This window comes from Marmota monax, unplaced genomic scaffold (assembly GCF_021218885.2).
Source record: "Marmota monax isolate L192 unplaced genomic scaffold, Marmota_monax_Labrador192_F-V1.1 WCK01_AAM20220418_F8-fsc00115, whole genome shotgun sequence".
Classification (NCBI taxonomy): domain Eukaryota; kingdom Metazoa; phylum Chordata; class Mammalia; order Rodentia; family Sciuridae; genus Marmota; species Marmota monax.
Window position 1 is genome coordinate 2,369,206 of NW_026694419.1, and position 22,737 is coordinate 2,391,942.

Below are 22,737 nucleotides of genomic sequence, written 5' to 3' on the forward strand. Positions count from 1 at the left end.
GATAATGCTGTTCTCGCTGCCCATCTAAATCCTTGTGTCCCTCAAAGCTCAGCTTGGGCCCCATCTCTTTTGTGACATTAGCCTTCATTTAATGGCCGGACTCCCAAGGTCAATTCTTTTTTCTCACTCAGGGGGCAGCCTCTGTGTCTCTGTAGAGTCGGGGAAGGATGTGTAGGGGCTCTGCTGAAGAGGCCTGAGAGAAAGAACAAGCTGATTTCAAAGCATAGATGGCAATTTTGAAAGAGAGCACAACAGTGTACCATCTCCCACTAAACCACAAATACCAATCACTGACACTTAACTCTGCCTTTTCTTTTAGTTCTCAGGAAAACATTTGCTTTATATCATCTATAGCACTTTCAAATACAAAAATCATTATCCTTGACCTGACCAGGGCCTCTTGACAAGATATAGCTGGGCTCGAAAACACGTTTTGCTAGTTCTTGACATTTCCAAGCTTATTTAAAAGAGAGTTCCCTGCTATTTTCCAAGAGTATCTGGCACTACCTTATTTACACCTACTGTCAATATACTTAGTGTAAGTCCTTACTTCCACTTGTGCCCAGTGCTTTTCTAAACTGCATGTATTAATTCATTATCTTCCAAAACAACTTTACTATTATACAGATTCTGTTCATATCCCCATTTCACAGATAAGGAAACTGAGGCATAGAAAGAGGGTGACTAAGGGCTGACACCATGAGCCTAACTACCCAGCCCATCTGCCTCACTCCTTTGTTCTCTCCCGCCACCTCCCTGTGCCTATCTGCTTCCCATGCCCGCCTGACCTTTACTCTTTGTGTTCACAGTAGATCCAGATGCCTCTCTTCAATGAGATCTACTGTCTCCCAAATCAACTAAGCTAAGTTTCTTTCAATTAGGATAAGATCACTTTAGGATCATTTCGAATTCCTTGCAAACACTTACGGATATTGATTTATTCACTTCTTTGCTGGCCTCTGCTATTCCATGCTTTGATCAGAGACACACACATTTCTTAAAATGCTCCAACCCTTTTCACTTTCTAAACTCCTGAATGGAATATTTGCAAAAAAATGGAAAGTTCAACCAGAAAACGCCATGATCTACGTGGGGTTTGGAGAATATAACCCATGGTGGTGTGTGAAGTGGGGCATGGGAGGGTACGTGGATGAGAAACAGGATTTTTGTAATTTAGAAACTTTCACTTTTGGTGTCATGAAATGCTGTAAGAGCTTTTGGGTATAGAAAAGAAGGGGTGGATTCAAAAGGCATTTCAGAAAGAACAATAGATTGGACTTGTGGGCAATTGCTTCTAGGGATCAGGGAGAGAAGGGAGTTAAAATGATATTGCTATTTTGGGCCTGAATAATTATAATGAGTGTCATTACCTGAAATAGGTGTATCAGGAAGCTACTCTGATTCATGGAGAACAAAAAGTTCATTTTAGAATTTTGTCAACATTCCTCTTCAACAGTTGGAAGACACCATAAGACAGCATGTGTAATGAGTCCCCTTTAAGGGTCTATCAGGTCACCTGATGTTAATGTTAAATCTCTAACAATAATTAGCATAGCGTGAGGACACCTTTTACTCTAGCCTCACAGAAGTGCCTGCCAATGTATTTGATGAATTAGATCATCCCCAGGCTTCTTCAACTGGGATGATTTGGGGGGTATGATTTGAATGTCAAGAGTAGGTTTACTACATGGCCTAACTCCAAACAATAGTAGATAGTAAAACTCTTCATTGTCACACCTAAAAATCCTCAGAAAGTGGCCAAGTTGTTCATGGCAAACTGATTATGTGCTTGATTTCTAGGCTTGGTCTTACTTCATGTTAAATATTTTGAAATAACAAACTCAAACATCTTGAACTCTCCCCCAGTGTGTTTTTTCAAAGGCCTGGACGGTGCCAGCAGAACCTACAGATTGAATGGTGAGAGCAAGTTTTCTGGGAGTTAGTTGTTACAATCAGCAACTCAGGGTAGAAATGTAAAAAGTCAAAGCTGAATGGCTTAGACTTAGCAGGTCCACAAGTGCTCAAAGGCAAGGCCTAGAATGGTGTGCTCACCATTGAGAGATTGGTAGACATTGACAGAAGAGTGTTTCAAAAATTCAAAATGACTGAAGATTCATGCTGGTAATTGACCCCAAACCTCAGATTGGCACACTTTCCCTCAACTTTACATAAGCTCAGTGTAGTTGCCAATGCACATTAGTGACCATTAAAACGACTTTCAGCAAATCTCTATATTCAAAGTCTAACTTGACCGACCACCTTACTTCCAACAAGTCTATGCTCCTTCGTGCAGAGTAAGGGGTTAAGGGTTAGCCCGGGCGTCTGTGCAAGCTGCTTCAAAGGGCCAGATTTTTGGAGACCGTGGGTAGGAAAACTAAATCCAGTCCGGGTTTTGTCTGAACGGGGGGACCGGAGGGTTGCGAGGAATGGCTCGAGAAGAGGGGGGCGGTGGTGGAAAACACACCACACAAACAGCTCGCGCCCAGGGACGGCAGCGGTAGGCCCGGAGCGCGCGGGCGCAGCGGGCCGGGAGAGGCGCGCGCCGGCCCGGCCGCCGGCCGCATGGAGCGCAGCGCGGCCCGCGGCTCCCGGGCGGCGGCGGCGGCGGAGGCGGCAGCGCGCCGCTCACTCACACCCACCCCCGCCCGCGGCCGCCGCGCCGCCCCGCCGTAGCCGCCGGCCGCCGGCGTCCCCGCGGGCCGGTCCAGCGAAGGCGGCGCCCGCGCCTCTGCGACCAGTGGCAGCCGCAAAACCCAGGGAGGCGGCTCCAGCAGCCCCTCGCCGCCCCGCGACCCGGGCGCCTGCAGCCAAAGCTACCGCCTGGGGAGGAAGAGGAGGAAGAGGAGGTGACAAACTCTCCGGCTCCACGCCGCGGCCCGCAGCTCCGCGCTCAGGCATGCAGGCGCGGCGTCTAGCCAAGCGCTCCAGCCTGGGCAGCCGCCGCGGGGGCGCCGCGCTGCAGCCGGCTGGGCCGGCGTCCGCGCCCGCCCAGGAAGCAGCCCTGCACGGACTCCCGCCCCCTGCCCCGGGCCCGGGCCCAGTCCCGGAGAGCTGGAGGCCACCTCTGCCGCCGCCGCGCAGCGCCGGGACCGGCCCCCCGCGCGCTGCCGGAGCTGCCGCCTCGTCGCCGGTGCTGCTGCTTCTGGGGGAGGAAGACGAGGACGAAGAAGGCGGGAGCAGGCGGCGGAGGGGACTCGGTAGGGTGGAGGAGAAGCCCCGAGGGGGCGCGGAGGAGGAGGAGGATGAAGAGGAAGACGAGGACGAGGAGGTGGTCGTCGAGGTGGTGGACGGCGACGACGACGACGAGGATGGCGAGGAGCGTTTCGTGCCCCTCGGACCGGGTCGTGCGGTCCCCAAGGGCCCGGCCCGGGGCGCGTTGAAGGTGCGTGCTGGGTGCGGTGGCGCTCGTGGGACTCGCCGGACCGGGGAGGGGGACTGGCCTGGGCTCCGAACCCCAGGGCAAGGCGCCTGGCTGAGGCCAAGGACTAGAGACCCGGCCGGGAGGGGTGTGTCAGGCGGCGCCGGCGGCCGCGCGGGGCAGAGCGAGGGAACTGTTGATTTGCTTGCGCCTCCGGCCCCCTGCACCTCTCCGAGGCGGCCTCTCCCGCTTTGCTTATAGGCCGGGTCGGGTTTCTTGTCTTGTGTGGGTGTGAGGAAAGGACACTTCTCCAGGGTAGGCAGGGGAACTTGGAGGTCGGACGAGGTGGGTGACGATTTGCGCCTGGTGAGGACGGGCGAGGTGGGATGGTGGTGGTGAGATGTTTTATTCTTCCTAAGGATGCTAGACTGAACCCTTCTTATTTTGAGGACTATTCAAGCTTATTGCAACTATGGAGCAGCTTTTCTTGTCAATCTCGCAACCCCTTCCTTCACCCGAGAACAATTGTTGATGACTTTCCACGCAGGCACTTGTGAGGGAACCGGTAAGCCCAGTGCAGCAAAAAACAAGCCATTGGTTTCCGCATGCATTTTGCTAGCAGCTTTTGGCATTTCCCTTCGTTCTCCCGTGTTTAAGCTCGACCTGGGTTAGCATTTTCCCCACCTCAAAATTGCAAAGGAGGAAAAGGGAAATCGAAAAGTGGGGAGGGGGGCGGTTGGAGGAGAGGGATTTGGCTTTTAAAATGGACGTTTCAGCTGAGAATTCTAGCGAAGTCCCCCTGTGCACTGAAGCACCAGGAGATCTTTCCGTTTGTGTATCTTCAGGAGATAAGGGGTTTATTATTACACAACTGACTGGCTGGGCTTTCAGGCATGCGATTGGACAAAGCCAACCACGTTGAGGTTCATGCACCGTGTATGTTGCTAAGAAGTTTTGAGGGCAGCAAGTGGTAAGCGATGAAGTGAGTGATTTTTCTCAAGAGTGGTTCTTAAAATCAGCTGAATAACTATTTCTTGGGAGTTTTCAAGAGGTATTTCCAGAGGAAAAAAGACAAACAAGTGAGCTTAATAGAGACTAATTTAAAAAAAAAATCTTTTGATTCTTGCCCCCCCACCCCAAAATGAAAATCAGCTGCTGAAGCATGAAATTGTATTTCCAAAGAAATGTTAAACATTAGCAATTAGAATAGACTGAGAATAGATTTGGGCACAAATTTCTTTCCCAGACCACCCTGGAAGTTTGATCTCTGAGAGTGAGAAATGTTCAGCAAATAGTCATTTGGGATGATAGTTTTTGACAGCTGCTTGTTGGAATCTGGACTGTGACCACACTCATTACCATGGTCTGCTGAAAAGCCTGTATTGTATGGCCACAGGATATAGCTGGATTTGAATTAAGTCACATGGTATCAGTGACACTGAATAATAAGAGTAGTGACTCCGTAATATTTTTGTTCAGACATACTGAAAATGTGTCTTGTGGTTTGAATAGTGATTGCACAATTTATAATAGAAAAATTAACAATAACTTATGCTCTGTGATCAAAGCAAACTCAATGTAGGAAAAAATCAACAGTATAAAAACAGAATATCTAGGGTGTGATAGTTGACATTATCAAAAAAAGATTTTTTCACACCTCCAATTTTTAAAAATCCATTCAAATTTATAACATTGCTTGGCTCACAGCTTTTCAGAAACTTATATAATAAATGCGTTGAGATATAACTATCTTTTTTTCCTTTTAAAAACAATTGCTTTAAAGACACTATGACACTCCATCTGAAGACATTTTGTATTGGAATATCAAAGAATTTTGTTATAATGCATATAAGAATGCAAACAGGTTCTGGGGCAGAAGCTCAGTGGCAGTGCTTGCCTAGCATGTGTGAGGCATTGGGTTCAATCCTCAGCACCACATTAAAAAAAAATAAACAAAATAAAAGTATGTTGTTCATCTACAACTACAAAAAAATTTTTTCAAAACAGAATGAAAACATGTTGTATTCATGCATTCATTAGTTCAACAAATATTTATTGAGCACCTACTGTGTGCCAGGTGCCATTCTCAAACACAATGGGGAATCTTCCTGATGCTCACATTGAATGAGAGGTGTCATGACAACAATCAAAGATATGCTTATATATATGTTCACTTATTTATGACACGTGAGATTTTGATGAATGCTCTGACGGAATTAATATCCTAGAGTCTGGGCTGAAAAGCGAACATGGGACCATCTCTCTTAGGAAGAGACGTTTGATCTGAGATCTAGGATTTGCTTGGGGGGAAAAGGTCTTTCCAGGCACCGAGAATCACAATTGCAAGTCTTGAAGTAGAAAGGAGGAAGACATGACTGTGGCAGGAACTTGGTAGGAAGGCAGTATTTCACAGAAGCAGGTCTGGGTCAGCAACATAGAAAAGGTGGGCCTTTTTGAGGTCGAGTGTGAAGTCTCTGGAAAGTCTTTGGCAGTAAAAGCTTACCAGGTGATTTGCATTTCTCAGATCATGCTGTGTGAATAGAGAGCAGCAGTGGAAGCAGAGAGATCAGTTAGGTGGCTATGGCTGCTGCAGTCCACTGAGTGGTGAGGACTGCTTGGAGTTAGAGGACGGCAAGAGTGGAGTTGAGATGAATTCTGCATTCATTGTGAAGAGCAGCCTGCCAGAACTTATTGATGGATTGGGTGATGAGGTAAAGGAAAGGAAGGTAATCCAGGATGAGGCCCTGATATAAAGAGTGGTTAGTTGTGCCATTCACTGAGATTGGGAAAACTGGGAGAGCAAAAATCAAACGTTTTGTTTTTGACATCTTAAGTGTGAGATGATGATTCTTTCCTCTGAATGAAGATTGCAGTTAGGCCAGTGGCTGTAGGATGTGGAGCCAGGAAGAGGTCAGGGCTAGAAAGAGAGGTTTGGGAGCCATCAACATGTTGATGTCATTTAAAGCCCAATGCATAGGTAGTTCCACTGGGCAAGAGAAGAGAACCTTGAGCAGGTGCTGGGGCACAGGATGCTGTAAGTTTGGGTCTAGGAGAAGCCAGTGAAGATGGTTGACAGGCAGCATCCAAATAAAAAAATATAAAGTCCACTATACCAAGAGAAGAAATAATTCCAAAAAGTGGTGTGTAATGAACCTGTTGAATATTGCAGGGATATTGAGTAAGAAAGAGACTTTTTCTTATTCAATATGGCACTTAGGGTTATCCTTGATAGAGGAAGTTTATGATGTGACTAAAAGAGCTAGCAGCAAATGGGAGTTGAGGATGTAAGGGGATTTATGAAAAAAAAATTTGACAGGTTTTCTTGGAGAACAGAGAAGGAGGGAATAGGTAGAGGGCCTATGTCTAGGTTTGTTTTTATTGTTAAAATGAGATGCAATAGACTATAGTGACTAGAGCATGATGGAAATTATCTAGAAGGGTGTGAGTGTATTAGTTTTCTGTTGCTGTGTAACAAATTACCATAAAGTTTTTGCCTTAAAGTAGTTCTCACAGTTTCAATGAAGTAGGAGCCTGGTGTCAGCTTAACTGAGCCTGCCGCCATCGGTCTCGCAAGGCTGAATTTAAGGGGTTAAGTGGATTGAGTTCTCATCTGGAAGTTTGACCAGGGAAGATTTCACTTACTTGGGCTGTAGGCAGAGTTCATTCCCCTGCATCTGTAGGACTGAGGGTCCCAGTTTCTTGCTGGCTATTACCTGGAAGATGTCCTTAGATCCTGCAGCCTCTCAACCTCACCCTGTCTGTCCTGCAGCTATTTGTCCTGTGGGCTTCAATAAGGAGAAGCTAGCAAGATGGAGTCTTCCATAATACAGTGTAATTGCAGGAGCAGATTCCATCGTCTTTGGCATATTCTTTTGGTTAGAAGTGAGTCGCAGATTCCACTCACACTTAGAGGAGGGATCATACAAGGTCCTGAATATCCAAAGATGAGGGTCATGGGTGATTACCTTAGGGAGAAACCAGATATGCAAAGAGGAGCAGAGTAATTGTAGGAGGAAAGTTCTTAGGGGAAAATAGGAGAAGAATCTAGAACCCAAGTAGAGGGTTGGCCTTTGGACTCTTCTTCCATTGAGATGGAGAGATAGTAGAGAAGACAAGTCAAAATGTGGGTATATTTTCTATATTAGATGATGGTGAGATGAAGTAGTACTTGGTGAGTGGCCTCTGTTTTCCCCATGCAGGAGAAGAGAAAGGGACTAAGGGTGAGGGAGATTTGAAGTAGGAGTTGAAAGCATGAAATAGTGCATGGCAGAGCAGGAGAGTAAATATGCTAGGGAGACACACATAGAGTTGCCAGACAGTATCAAGGACCCATCCAAGGTTTGTGGTTCTGCATTTGTAGTGTAAGCAGTCTGTCTGGGTATGTGATTTTTCCCAACATTCTGTTGCCTCAAGCATAAAGTAATAATCATAAAAATAATCCCAGCTAATTTTTATTAAGTGCTTACCGTGGCCGGTACAAGTTGACGTGTGTAAACTCGTTTAAACTTCATTACATCTCTGTGGATATCTGTAACATAGCCAGCAGGTATTATTGTTATCAGTCTTATTTTACAAAAGGCATAACTAACTTACTTGAAGATGCACAACTGTTAGGTGGCAGAGCAGCAGTTTGCACCCTGGGCAGTCTAATTGCAGGGCTGGCACCCTTGTGCATTACACTGTGTTGCCTCCTGTAGAGAAAGCAGAGAGCTGGGTTCAGCAGGGGCAGGGTTTCACCAGGTGGGTGAGCAGTGGAAAGGAGGAAGTCGTCAAGGATATGAGTATGTTGATGGGATATGGGATCTAAGAATAGTGAGGACAGGAATGGGTGGGGCGAGAGATGGTGAAGACCTCCTGGGTCAGTGAACTGAAGAAAACAAAGGGTAATCCAATAAAATCAATAAAACATAGGAATGAAAAAATGGCAATAGTTTCCGAAATAATATTAAAACGAGTATTTGCAGAACCTTATGAGAAAGGAACTGTACTAAATATGTGAAGAAGGATCTTAGGAGAACTTCTGACTTGAGAGTCAGCATGGCCCTATTCTCCAAGAAAGAGTACTGATTTAGAGGTGAAATATCACACTCCAGATAGATGGCCGCAGTGGGAAGCATAGGTTTGCATCTATAGCTGGGGATTTTAAATACAGCCCTTGAACTTCCTCATATGTATTTGGCATTTATATTGCCCATTCCTTGCCCATGGTTGAGGGAATAAAAGAATTGATGCTAACAAGTATTTGTAGTTTATTGATTGATTATATTAGTAGACACTAATTTAGGCCTTAAATGAAATAAGAACAACAACTTTGTATTACATGGTTTTCAGTTTCTGAGCAAAGGAAGCTATACATTTATCTGCCTTGATAAGATTCCTGGGGTACATACACACTCCTCCCCACATGTCCCCATACCTCTTGGACCCTTGTATGAGAAATATTAAGTAGCACAGTAAACACTACCTTCAACTACAGTTTAATTTAAAAAAAAAACACAAAGACCCTGTCAAATAGAGGACAGATAGAATAATAAGTTGCTATTCAGTGAAGGCAAAACAGTAAGGGGCTAAGATAACAAGGCCTAGAACTGTGCTCCTCAATAGGGCATTAGCAGTTTAGGAATCAGAACCCAAGAATCTACAGAGAACATTATCATTTTTCTGAAATGATAGTTTATTGGTTTAAGAAACTTAGGAAAAACCTAAACAAAAGACTGCCAAAAGTTCTATCAAGATTTCATTTATCAGCCTGGGAATGTAGCTCAGTTGTAGAGCATTTGCCTATCATGGTAGGGCACTGGGTTTGAGCCCTAACCCCTGCACCCTTCCCTCTACCCACCAGCTCCCACTGAAAGATTTGAAAAGCTGGGAAAGAATGGCTTTAAAATTAGGTGATAATATATCAGAGTTCCCACTTTCAGTGCTCAATAAATATTAATCAAATGGAATCTGCTTCCTATATGTCAGGACTTCAGGGGTGGTTAACACATCTATTAGATTATCTCTTCAGTATCAAGTGACTTTAAGGAGCCTTTGGCAGGGACTCTGCAGCAAACACTGCATTCCAATTTGCTAACAAGTATGTGTCTTGCAAATGGTCTGTCTTGTCTCTTTCTTGGCTCATGAAAAAGGCATATGTGTAAGATACCAGACAGAGTTGTCATTCATTGAATTAAGGCTGCTGGAATTGGAAAGGAAATAGATTATCTAGTAATACAAGCCCTTTGCTTGACCACTGAGGGCACCCAGACTATGCAGGGTAGATAGAATGCTTTGTCTAGCTTGGGATGGGGTGCCAGAAGATTAGGTGGGGCTTTACTAGTGCGCTGCTCTACTATCCCCGAGATACCACCCACATTTTTTGGGTCAGTTCCTTGTGCCTAAGAGCAATCTGTAGTTCACTCCCTGAGAGCTATAGATAAAGAATCACAATTTTCTGAAATGTTCCGGCACTCACTGCTTATGAACTTCTACTTTTGGAATGCTTGTTCTTCATAAAGTTTTTCAGGTAGAGGCTGCCTTACATGTGGCTGTGGTATGATATGTGGGACCCTATATGAATCCTACCTGTGCCTGTCCCCTTGCCCTGTGAGAGTTCCAAGGAACACATAGAGAATGGTAACAAATTGGAAAAGAGCTGCACTTCCTTGTGAGCCAGCACCCCTGATCCCTCTGGTGGTGCTCCCTGGCAAATTTGCCTAGAAGACATAATTAATAGTCAAGCATTAACTAGGATCTCTTCTCTTTCAACATTATACTATCAGTTGCATGGAATGTCCCATAACATTCTTGATTTTGTTCAAGAATCCCAAATCCTTTAAACATTAGCAAAAAACAAGTCAAGCTCCATCCTGAATCTGCTTATCCTTGCCTCTTTGAAGGAGCCAGAGAAAGCCACAGCCCTGTGGCTTCTGGGTTCTTTAAAAATCTGGGGACTCTATTAATTAGTATCCATCTGACAGATTAATGTGTTCTCCAACCTCAGGAGGGACTTGGAGGGAAAAGGAGTGGGAGCCTATTCTTCCCTCCTCCAATGTGCAATATCAGAACCTGTGATCTGTATGAAACAGTCTTGTCACAATGACTTGATGTAATGCTTGCAAAAAGTCAAAGAAACTTGACCTTTTAGTTGCCCTGTGCAATATCATTTTCAGGTACATGCATGGTTTCCATTAGACTTTCTGAATACTTGAAAACTTCCATAACTAACCCCTGGCTTAGCAAATCCATGTTATTGAAACAAGGATGATTTCCTCTGGGTTTTCGGTCCCTGTTTCTATTTACTTTCTTGGTTAGGAGATATTTATTGAAGGCCACTTCTTACAGTGTTTCTGATACACAGGTGGGAAGCAACAGAAAATAAGGGCTTATTGTCATCTTCAGGGGACCCGTAGTCTATCATAACAGTCTTGCCAAATCGTATAAATATTCCAAGTCCTTTGTCTTCTTTGCCTTTAATAAGATCATGATGAGATATTCCCAGACAGCTCACTGGACCACCACAATTTGAGATGTAACTTTGACATATACCTTACAACAATTGCAGCCAAAAAATCTATATGAAGACAATGATATGACATGACCAGGAGGTAATTCCTGGTTCACCAAAGAATAATTTTAAATCACTGAATTGGCAAATAACCTATTTACTGTGTGAAATGGAACAGAGTATAACATTGAAATACGTGGTAGTGAAATTAAGGTGATTAAGTTCATACACTTCATTGAAGATATTATTGTGGAAAATCTAGAACTTATATGAAGGATAGAAAGGTTTGGCTCTTAAATTTTGAAGGAGAAAGTGTATTTGGGGATTAGAACTTTGCAGAAGCATATAAGAGGGGTTCATTCATATTGCAGGACACCACAGGGCCTTCAGATGAAAAGGAGGTGAAGGTGCCACCCTGGTATTGCCCCAAGGGCTGACTTAGCATGGTCTGCATGCTTCACCCAGAGGTTGCAAGGAGCATGCTTGCTTTCCTTATATTCTTGTCATAATGGAAGGTAAAATGAAAGTCATATCTCGGTAATTGAGACTAATTGGGTGGCTAGTGGAAATAAGTGAATGTCAAAAATACTCCAACATTTCAAATTAAATCCAGTCTTTTGAAAGATTATGTACCCTGAAATATCATTTGATAAAACCTGTGGTCAGGATAATTGACCTTCATCTTGGGCTTATTGGTAAGATGCCAGAGAACAGGCTTGAGTCAAAGCAAGGGATCCCACCAAGGTACCCCTACCTCACTCTTACCTCTTTGAAGATCAAGAAGCTAGGTAGGGGCAGGGGTTATGGCTTAGTGGTAGAGTGCTTGCCTAGCATGTGTGAGGCAATGAGTTCAATTCTGAGCACCACATATAAACAAATAAATAAAGGTTCATCAATAACTAATAAAAATATATTTTTTAAAAAAGTTAACACAACTTTAAAAAAAGAGAGAAGCAGCTATGTAGCACAGGCTCTGGGTTCAAATTCTGGCTTCTCTATCTGCTAGTTCTGTGGCCTTATCAAGTTACTTAATACCTCTATGCCTTTAGGGTTATTTCAAAAATTGGGATAATATTATTCCCTCATTGGTAATTGTTACTAAATATAGCCCAGAGATCTACCCAAATTAGACTTGGATGGCAGTTTATTTCCTTTATGGTTTTGGAGAGGATTTATTTGAAGATTTTGTTCAAGAATCCCAAATCCTTTAAACTTTTAAAAAGTTATTTTGGCTGTTCCAGCCTCCTCCCTGTTTCATGCTCTCGAGGTATTTTAGAGATCTGCTTCCTAAAGTGACTCCATTCATCTGAACTCTGTGGTATTCCATGGTAATATGCAGTGAGCTTTAATCTTCTCTTTCAGCTCAGGAGGTTGTGAGTCATTTATCTACTTGTGCAAAAAGGACAGAGACATTCCATCTCCTGTGTTCATCAGTCTGTTCAGACGTATAGCTCTTGGTATTGGAGAAAACCTGGCTACCATCCAAAAGGGTAGGAAAATGCTCCTACCCCCACTGAACATTGCTGTTGAAAGCTGCTGTAGAAATAAAGTGATGTCCCCTTCCACCTCTGCCTCGCATGTGACTGAGGCTTTCTAGGGTATGGGCTTGATCTTCCCATCCTCCTTTGCACTGGTGTCTGGGGCTTGGTCTCTTGTTTGGAAAAAGGGGCATTTTGGGGTAGAAGAGGATAGGCAGCCCAAAGTGTGTCTACTTCCACTATTAAAGGAGATGTCCAAGGAGAGCAAGGAAAACTTTGTGGCTAATCAACTTCGGGAAATTCCAGTTAAAAATAGAGAGAGTTTTTTTAAGTTATCAAATATTTCAAACAGAAAATTAGAGTAATATAACACCATATATGCAAAGGGCCATTTTGAGTTTTTAGGGTACTGAACATAGGTAGTGGCATTTCCATATTTATTGGGCTACAGAGGCTTCCCCAGATCCTCCAGAGAACCCTTCCTTTGGGAATTATTTTGGCTTCCTAATTCCTCTTCTCAATGGAGAAAGTCGTGGAAAGTTTCTCAGAGCTTGAGATAAATAACTAACATAGTCTCTGCTACTGGGAAACCTGAGGTGGGATGGTCACTGAAGCCTGAGCCAAGGAGGTTGAGGCCAGCCTGGGCAATATAGACTGTCTCTAAACAAACAAAATGTGCTAAGCAAATGTTAAAAGCACCGAGAAGAGTTTAAGTGTTATTATCGGGCCATGCAAGCTTTGAAATATTTTTCCTCATAAAGGTGATAACTTCTTCAGTATCAAGTTTCTAGAACAAGGAATATTTCATGTGGTAGATTTTCACTTGTTTAGCTGTGAACACTGTTCTCACGTGTGAAGTTGAGAAACTAGTAGGGAGCTCTGCCTTCCCTTCCACAGACCAGGCTCCAACTGTAGGTCTAGTGGTTGAGACAGAGGGAGAAGTGTGATCATAACAGAATTACAGAGTGTCAAGGGAGCTAAAATCCACGAGGTGTTTATACCCAGGAAAGTGTGTTTATTAATCTGTTTTTCACATTCTAAAAGAAAAATGATTGAAAATGCTGGGACAGCCTAAATGAAAAGAATATTGAAATTTACTAGGATATTAGGATTGACATAGCATCGGTCAACAACACTTTGACTTATTATAGATACCGGGGTTAAGCATTTGTGAACACTGAATACCATGTGCTAGGTCTTTTTATTAGGTATTGTTAAACTTTATTTCTGTATTCCCCAGCATTCAGTGCATTACAATTTAAGGAAGGTTCTCATTGCTCACCTCATTTGACCCTCTTGATAATCTCTTCGAAGGAGGATATCATTATTTTCATTTCATAGTTGTGGGAAATAAGCCTCCGAGACAAATGGGGCAGTTTCTGCAGAAAGAAATATATATGAGGTAATTTTATATCAAATGACATAGATATTTGTCAAACATTTCAGAAAACAGTTGGGACCAACAGATTTAAAAAATAATTGGAATTGGTACCTAAGCAACAATGGAATTTTAAGGAGAGAGGAGACTTTATTTTGGAGTCAATTATAAATTAAAACAATGTGAAATACAGTTTTCGTAGGTTGTCATAAATGCTTTCCCGTAGCGTGTAAATTCTTTGCAAATCAGCTGCAAATGCTTACTGAAAATCAAATTCTAGTAATTTCTATTAATTTGAGTTAGGATCCAAAGTTTAAAGAAGATTTTTTTTTTAAATACAAGCTTTTGAAAATGTTTATAACTAGCAGGTTTGTATACTTCCAACTCAAAACTGATCTCACAGAATATTAAAAAAATAATGGAAATATTAGAATAGGATCATAGAACTTACAGAAACAACTATGTGAAGAATGTCTACTTGACATTCTTGTTTTATCATTTAATGTTTATAGTAAAAGTTCTCAGAAAAGGGGAAAAATGGACACCTGAACTGTGTAAAGCCTGAAGTTTTCTTGGGGGTGGGGTGGGGAGAAAGAGGTGCTTATGGGAAAGGGAAGATTTGAAATTACCCAAGAGTAGGGGCTTCTATTTGCATTTCTTGTTATCCGAGTATTTGGTGGGTGATAATAGGTTCTGAAAATGTGCTTTTAGTTGTCTATTGAGTGACAGCAGTACTTTTCACTCTTTATTCTTATGCCAACAGAGATCTCTTTTCCAGTATGTGTTTCTCTCCATTTCCCATATTGATTTCTGTATTTGATTTTTTTTTTCAATCTAGCACAGAGGTTATTTGGGGGAAATTATTCTTGCTTTAGAAATTATAATAGAAATGATATAGTTTTCATTGTTTGTAAACTATGCCTGTCTATGTGTTAAAATTAAGATGCCTCAAAGATCTTGGTTAAGTTCAGTGATAGACTGATAATTCATTTATTTTTCCTTCTGCCCTCCTTTTCTTTCATTCTTTCTTTTGCTATGTCATTCAATTACATGGCTGTTTCATTGGAAAAAAAAAAAATATTCACTGAGCTTCTAGTCTTTGTCTGCACCGAGGACACGGAGGAGAGTCAGTCTTGGGGAGGGCCCCTGTTCACATTCTAGTTGGGGGGACAGTAAAATTTGTGCATGGTGGTATGTTACAGAAAGAAGATACAGGTTGGAAAGAGGAATCAGGGGGTTCTGTCTTAACTATTTCAAGTTGAAGATACTGTTACACCTGCAAGTAGAGATGTCAGGTAGGCTGGAGTTTTGTGGTGAAGACAAAGCTAGAGACAGAACTTCAGAAGTCACGGCTCTCAGACAGTATCGAGAGTGTTAGGATTAGATGAGAACACCTAGGGAGATCATGTTGGTAGAGAAGGGAAAGTCACCAGGCCTGGGCTCCAGAACACTTCAAATGTAGTGCTCCTCCATCTGTCTGTGTCTTTCTCTCAGCCACAGGATTGTGATAGAATTCACCAGCCCTCACTGTCTCCTTTAAGGTATATCATTCAGCACTCTTTATTACAGTCACAGTTGTGCAATCATCACCGTAATCTAATATTGGAACATTTCTTTTTTTTTTTTTTTTTTTTAAGAGAGAGAGAGAGACACACAGAGAATTTTTTAACATTTATTTTTTTAGTTTTCGGCGGGCACAACATCTTTGTCTGTATGTGGTGCTGAGGATCGAACCCGGGTCGCACGCATGCCAGGCGAGTGCGCTGTCGCTCGAGCCACATCCCCAGCCCCATTGAACATTTCTTTCACCCCTAAAAGAAGCCCAGTGCCCACTGGCAGTTACTCCTGCATACTTGCTCTAAATACTACGGACTCACAGCTGCACTGGTGTTTTTCTTGGTTTTCACTGCCAAGAAATCTTGTTTATTCATTGTGTTTTTTCAGGAAGCTAAAACAGAGATTAGAGGTTCAGCATGTGTGGAATAGGGGATATGAGGAAAAAGAAGAATCCAGTCCAACAAGATCAGCCATCTGATAAGTATGCTCCAGTGTTGGAGTCACCACAGCCCAGGGGGACCGGTCTCCTACAGTTCAGGAATCAGAGAGAGGACAACAGTGGGTCCTTATTTCCGTGGGTCCTTGAATTTCTTGTAAATTCAAGATAAAGCCTTAGTTCCTAGTAGTAACTGTGGAATTGAATTACATCCAGTCTACATCCTCTTAGATAATCTCTGGTTACTTTGACATCAGTTTCTAGCATCACAGACAAGTTGCTGAATGAATTAGGTAGACATTCTTCTTTCCTGTCTCCCACTTCTAGTTTCTATAGGGAAGCTCCCTTTCCTACCACCCACCCCTTATTTCTCTCTACTCCAGGATTGAGAACAGCATCAGAGTTGTTTCAAACACAGCTAGCAGTGAAAATGTTTGACATGAATATAATAAGGAATGGACCTCAACCAGAGGTATGGATAGGAAATGAGAGCTAGAGAGTTCTTAATTTATTCAGGTTTTTAGCATTTAGGGTACCCCAAGAATTAAGCACGTTGATGTTTTGGCTAAGACCAGGATTCTACTTTTCAGGACAAAAGCTCTTAGTCCAAATAGTAAACAGGGAAGGAACATCCTGAGAGTACAGATCAAGATCCCAACCTGAGAAAAGATGCCCACAGTTATATTTAGATCCTTTGCCATGTACAGAATCTTTTGACAAACATGCTTTGGTTATCTTTCTTTCAATAGAAAAGGAAGTTTGCAAACAACAAATGCCCAAAAACAGCATACAAAAGACCAGCATATATGTTCACACATACTAGACTACATACTTGTGATGTTTAACAAAGCTCAGAGAGATCCAGAAACTGCAGAAGACTGGACCCAGGATCAGATGCACATCCCCTGCTGTACTCTATTTTATTTTCTCTATTTCAACACTGACAGTGATCAACAAAGTAGGTTTGCCCTGATCAAACACATTGTCAACAGAACCCTCCCTTTTCTACCTTCTCCATTAGCAATCTGAACAGTGGTCCAGGTACTCAGAGGAAGCTCTCGTTTAGAGTTGTGTCAGTGAACCACGCAGAAGTAAAGGGTTTTGAAAAGTAAGAATTCAAGATTTTGCTTCAGACATGCATCCCAAACAGCATGGAAGGAGTATAGAAGTTTTAGTATTAAAATCGTGCTATTCATCACTATCTGGAGATTTTTATACAAACAAATGTGTTATTGTACTCACATATGCAAGTGCATGTACATACACACACACACACACACACACACAGAGAAAGAGAGAGAGAGAGAGAGAGAGAGAGAGAGACACCTGTATGCAGCGTAGGCCTAGCATGATCCAAAGAAGAGTGTTTTGTTTTATTTTTTAATTATAGATGGACACAATGCCTTTATTTATTTTTATATGGTACTGAGGATCGAACCCAATGACTCACATGTGCTAGGCAAGTACTTCACCACTGAGCCATAACCCCAGCCCTGAAGAGTGGTTCTTATGTGAAAAGTGAGCCAGTGTCCTAGAAGTAGACGTTTGGGTCAGAAGTCCTTATCTGTATACAAACGTACCGGCCCGACTCTCCTCGTTTCTCTGTGACCCTTTCACCAACCATGACCTCTTTTAACCTCTCTTTGTTGCTTTTCTTATCCTGTTCACTTTTTCAGTCAAAAAAAAAAAAAAAGGTACAAAAAGGTAAAGTTACAGTCATTGTGTGGGGTGAAAGTATTTCTATTGTGCAGATGTGGAGCTGCCACTGACTTATCCCTGAGATGCTCACGAGGCTGAGAACAGAGTGTAAAAATGAGAGCCTCTCGGGTTATTGTACTGAAAAATACAAGATCAGAAGTTTAGGGGCTGGGGTTGTGGCTCAGTGGTAGAATATTTGCCTAGCATGCGTGAGGCACTGCATTCAATCCTCAGCACCACATTAAAAAAATAAAGTTATTGTGTCCATATACAACTAAAAAAAATTTTTAAAAATTTTATATTAAGAAAATAAAGAAAAACTCAAACTACACTATAAATATCATTTGTATGTATTTGGTGTTGTTGGCATCCTTGGGGAAGCATTGTCCAGGGTGGAGATATAAAATTGTGATAGGCCAGAATGGCATGGAAGTTAACTCCAGGAAGTAGGCCTGTAGCTGTTATCCCTTTTTCTGCTATCACAATCCATTACTCTGGATAGTTGCTAGAGTCCTGCATCAGTAGTGGGTTGTGATGGAGATAAGACAGGGAAAAACCTTGACCTGCTGCCGATAGAGTTCCTTCTGCAAAAAGTCTTTGGAGAAGCTCAGTTTGGTCTCCTGTTTCATCTTTTCAATTCGGCATAAGACATATATCCATCCCTCTTCAGTAGGAAAATAAGCCCTGCCTGTTGATGTGTGCCTGTAGTCCCAGTTACTTGGGAAGCTGAGGCAGGAGGATTGCTTAACTTCAGGAATCTGAGCCCTGTCTGGGCAATGCAGTGAGAACGTACCTCTTTAAAAAAAGAAAAGACACAAAAGGAAAACAGAGACTACTTTCTTTCCCTAGAACCTTAAACCCATGAACAGATAAGAGCTATTTCATAATGTAAAAAGAATCAATTTACCAAGAAGACTTGTGTCCTGTTATTTATCTCAGTTTCTGTTAAGAATAGCATTTTAAGTATTGGGGGAGCTTATCTTGCCATCCTGCCCTCCTGGTTCTCCATACCCACCTGTCCCACTGCACTTCCTTCTATGTTCTGTGACTAAGAGAAGAGGGGAGAAGGATTTCAGAGTTCATGTTTTGTTTGTTTTTTCTTTTTAGCAGTAGGACTTGATACCTTAAATTTTGAAAGAACTGAAAGATAAATAAACTATGAGGTTTTATTTTTTTGAGGGGTGGGGTACCAGGGATTGAACTCAAGGGCACTCAACCACTAAGCCACATCCCCAACCTTATTTTGTATTTTATTTAGAGACAGGGTCTCACTGAGTTGCTTAGCACTTCGCTGTTGCTGAGGCTGACTTTGAACTCATGATCTTCCTGTCTCAGCCTCCCAAGCCACTGGGATTACAGGAGTGCAACATTCTGCCCAGCTGTGGTTTTGTTTTTATAAATTTTTAAGCTTCCTAAATATTTATGTATCTAATAACAGTTTCAAAATATATTAGAAGTCCACATAACGAAAGAGAAATAGACACATCCACAATTATAGTTGAATGTTTTAATTTTAATTGTAGTTAGATTTCTTAATTATTAAAGGGACTAGTAGCCATAAAAAATAATACTATAAGCCCGGCCGGTTGGACCACGCCTGTAATCCCAGCAGCTCTGGAAGCTGAGGCAGAAGCATTGCAAGTTCAAAGCCAGCCTCGGCAATTTAGTGAGGCCATCAGCAATTCAGTGAGACACTGTCTCTAAATAAAATACAGAAAAGGGCTAGGGATGTGGCTCAAGGGTTAAGTGCCCTTGGGTTCAATCCTGGTACTGCCCCCCCCCCCCCCGCAAAGTAATACTATAGAATATTTGAACAAAACTGTCAGCCAACTTATTTAATTAACATTTATGGAGCACGACACTGAACAATTTAAAAATAAACATTCCTTTTAATTGTACAACAAATATTTGCAAAGTTACATAAGATACAAATGGAGGGGGCAAACCAAGCCTTACCAAAGGCTTTGAACCACGATGGAATTCAGTTAGAAATAAGTAACAAAAATGTAACTGAAAAATTCTCTAACATTTGGAAACCAATATTTTCTTAATAATTTAGTGGATAATGAAGAAATCACAGGGTGCTTAGGAAATAGCTTTATCTGATACCTGCAAATACAGAAGTTGTAGAAGTTAAATTAGTGCTTAGAGGGAAGTATATCGCTTTGAGTCAGTTATCTAATCTTCCAAAGGTGGTAGACAAAGAAGGTGAAGGAAATAAAAATGATATGGTAGAAAATCAATGAAATATAAACCAGACAAACAACAGAGAAAAAAACCTATGAAACCAAAACCTGATTCTTTTCGAAGCTCAATAAAGTAGGTAAATCTCTAGCTGTACTGACTTTAAAAGGCAAGAGAACTCACAAATTGCCAGAATCAACAATGAAAGAAAGGACAGCCTAGAGATCTTGCAGACTTTAAAAGGATAATTAGGATTTATTACTTTATGTTAGTAGGGAACTCCATGGCAATAAACTTGACAAATGGGTGAAACCGGCAAATTCTTTGGAAAACATAAATTAACAGAACTGATCATGAGAATTAAAGGCTATCTAAATAACTCACCATCTGTTAAACAAGTGGAATTTATAATTAAGTACCTTTGCACATAGGCCTGATGGCTTTCCCAGGGCAATCCATCAAATACAGTCATGTACCACATAATGGCGTTTCAGTCAACATGGACCACATATATAACATTGTCCCAGAAGATTATATTATTTAGTGACATTGTAGCTGTCTATATATTTATACTCTAGGATGTTTACACAATTACAAAAATCATCTAATGATGTATTACCCAGAACATATTACCATGCATATTAAGCTGTGAATGACTGTACTTAAGATAGAAATAATACAAATCTTACAAAAATCTTTACAAAAAAGAGTAAGATGATGTCCTTCCAGAATGTTTTATGGGACCAACATGACCTTGACATTAAAATTATACAATGACAAGAACATTACAAACTTTCATGAGTGTAGATAAAACATACTAAAAATACCAACAAATTGAATGTAGCTATTAAGAAAATTTATAATTTGGTATGACCGAATTTTTCCCCCAGGAATGTAAGCTTTATTAAATACTTAATAATCAGTTGGTGCAAATCGCGGTATTAATAGTTTAAAAGGGAAAAACCATATGATTATCCCAATAGGTGTAAAAAAAAAAAAAAAGCATTCAACAAAGTTCAATACTCATTCCTGATGAAGAATGGTACAAGGTTGTAATCCCAGCTACTCAGAAGGCTGAGGCAGGTGGATCACAAATTTGAGGCCAGCTTCAGCAACTTAGGCTCTGAACAATTTAGTGAAACACTATCTCGAAATCAAAAAAAGGAGCTGGGATATAGCTCAGTGGTAGACTGCCTCTGGGTTCAGTCCCCAGTACCTCCCTCCCCACAATGGCAAATTACAAATAGGATATAACTTCCTTAAAATTATACATATATAATGTATAATTATATGTAAAATTATATATATGTATATGTAAAATTATATATATGTATATGTAAAATTATATATACGTATATATACCCTACAGCCAATATACTTAATAGCAAGATGTCATTTCCTCTATCAATATCAAGAAAGCAAGGAGGTCAGCTCTAATGCTTTTATTCATTATTGCCCCAGAAGTTTTAACCAATGTGATAAGGCAAGAAAAACAAAAGGCATAAAGATTAGAAAAAAATGTAAATAAAACTTTTTTTTGGCAAGATGGCATGATCATATGCAGAGGAAATCCTAAGGAATCAATAAAAACTACTAAAATGAGATATTAAAAATACCATTTACAATAGCATTAAAAACTAAACACTTCTGGCCAGGCACAGTGGCACACGCCTTTAATCCCAGCAGCTCAAAAGACTTGAGGCAGGAGGATCATGAGCACAAAGCCAGCCTCAGCAAAAAGCAAGGCACTAGACAACTCAGTGAGACCCTGTTTCTAAATAAAATACAAAAAATAGGATTGGAGATGTGGCTCAGTGGTCAAGTGCCCCTGAGTTCAACCCCCGCTACCTCCCTAAAACCAAACCAAAACAAAAAACCCTAAACTCTTCTGGATAAAATTAATGAAGAACATGTGTGATTTCTGACACACTAATAACAGTAATGTGTAAGTAATGAGTAAGAAGACCTAAATAAATGAATTGATATGCCATGTTCAAATAGGAAACTCATTGTGGTTAAACTGTCAGTTCTCTACAAATTGCTTATAGATTGAAAATCACAGTCAGAAATCTCAGATCTTTTTTTTTTGTAGAAATAAGCTGATTTTAAATGTATATGTAAATGCCAAATAACCATAATCTTTGAAATAATTTTAAAAAATAACAATTTGATGGTCATGATGGCACTTGCCTGTAATCCCAGCTGCTTATGAGGCTGAAGCAGGATGATTATGAGTTTGAGGTCAGCCTGGGCAATTCAGGCCATGTCTTACCAAAAGAACCCAATAACAACAACAACAACAACAAAAAAACCACAGAATGAAATTTGAGGACTTACTCTACTTAATATCAGGACTTACTATATATTGATAGTAATCTAATCAATGTGAAACTGGTGCTACAAGATAAGGAAGTAGATTAGTATAACAAAATAGATATCCCAAAATAGATCCACATTGGAATGATTTGCCAAAGAAAGTCAGTGAAATCTTTTCAACTAGGAGTATGGAAAGACCATTCATATGGAGGAGGGAAAGAAAGAACCTCACCTACGCATGATCTGCACCATGTACAACAGTTACTTCAAACTGTATCATGGATGTAAGTGTAAAAGATAACTTATTAAGCTTCTGTAAGAAAACAAAGAATATCTTTACATCCTTAGGGTAAGAGTTTTTAGACAAGCACCAGATAACACTAATTATAAAAGAAAATTTTGGTGAATTAGATGTTATCAAAATTGAAAACTTATGTTTATTATTCCAATTTTTATATATGATAGCAGAATGCATTACATCTCATAATTCATATACAGAACACAATTTTTAATATCTCTGGTTGTACACAAAGTATAGTCACACCCAGAATTAAAAGCGTTTACTCAAGAGATATAACTAAGAAAACAGATTAAGTAATAGATTAAATAAATTAATAGATTAAATTTCCTCTACTGTTTCATCAGGGGATATCAAAACATTCATTTAGTGTTTTCTCTTGTACTAGCTACAATACTGGGTGCAGAGAATATGCTTTTGAACAAGAAAAGTCATAGTCTTCTTGGAACATCAATTTAGAGGGAGAAGTAGTCAAATAAGCAATTATAATGTGAAATGAGAACTGCACAAATAGTGAAAATATACGATACATAAAATGTAGTTTT

At 41.0% G+C, this 22,737-nt stretch overlaps 1 protein-coding gene across 2 annotated transcripts in view; it reads left to right on the forward strand.

Annotated features, from left to right (window-relative positions):
* Window positions 1–2,711: 2,711 nt before the first annotated feature.
* Znf704 (zinc finger protein 704) overlaps window positions 2,712–22,737 on the forward strand; it is a 212,722-nt gene continuing 192,696 nt past the window's right edge. For both annotated transcript variants that reach the window (XR_009224250.1, XM_046468230.2), the window contains exon 1: window positions 2,712–3,382. Coding sequence is in view for 1 of the 2 variants with exons in the window: in XM_046468230.2 (XP_046324186.1) it covers window positions 2,897–3,382 (486 nt within the window). In the remaining variant the exon portion in view is untranslated. The remainder of the gene's footprint in view (window positions 3,383–22,737) is intronic.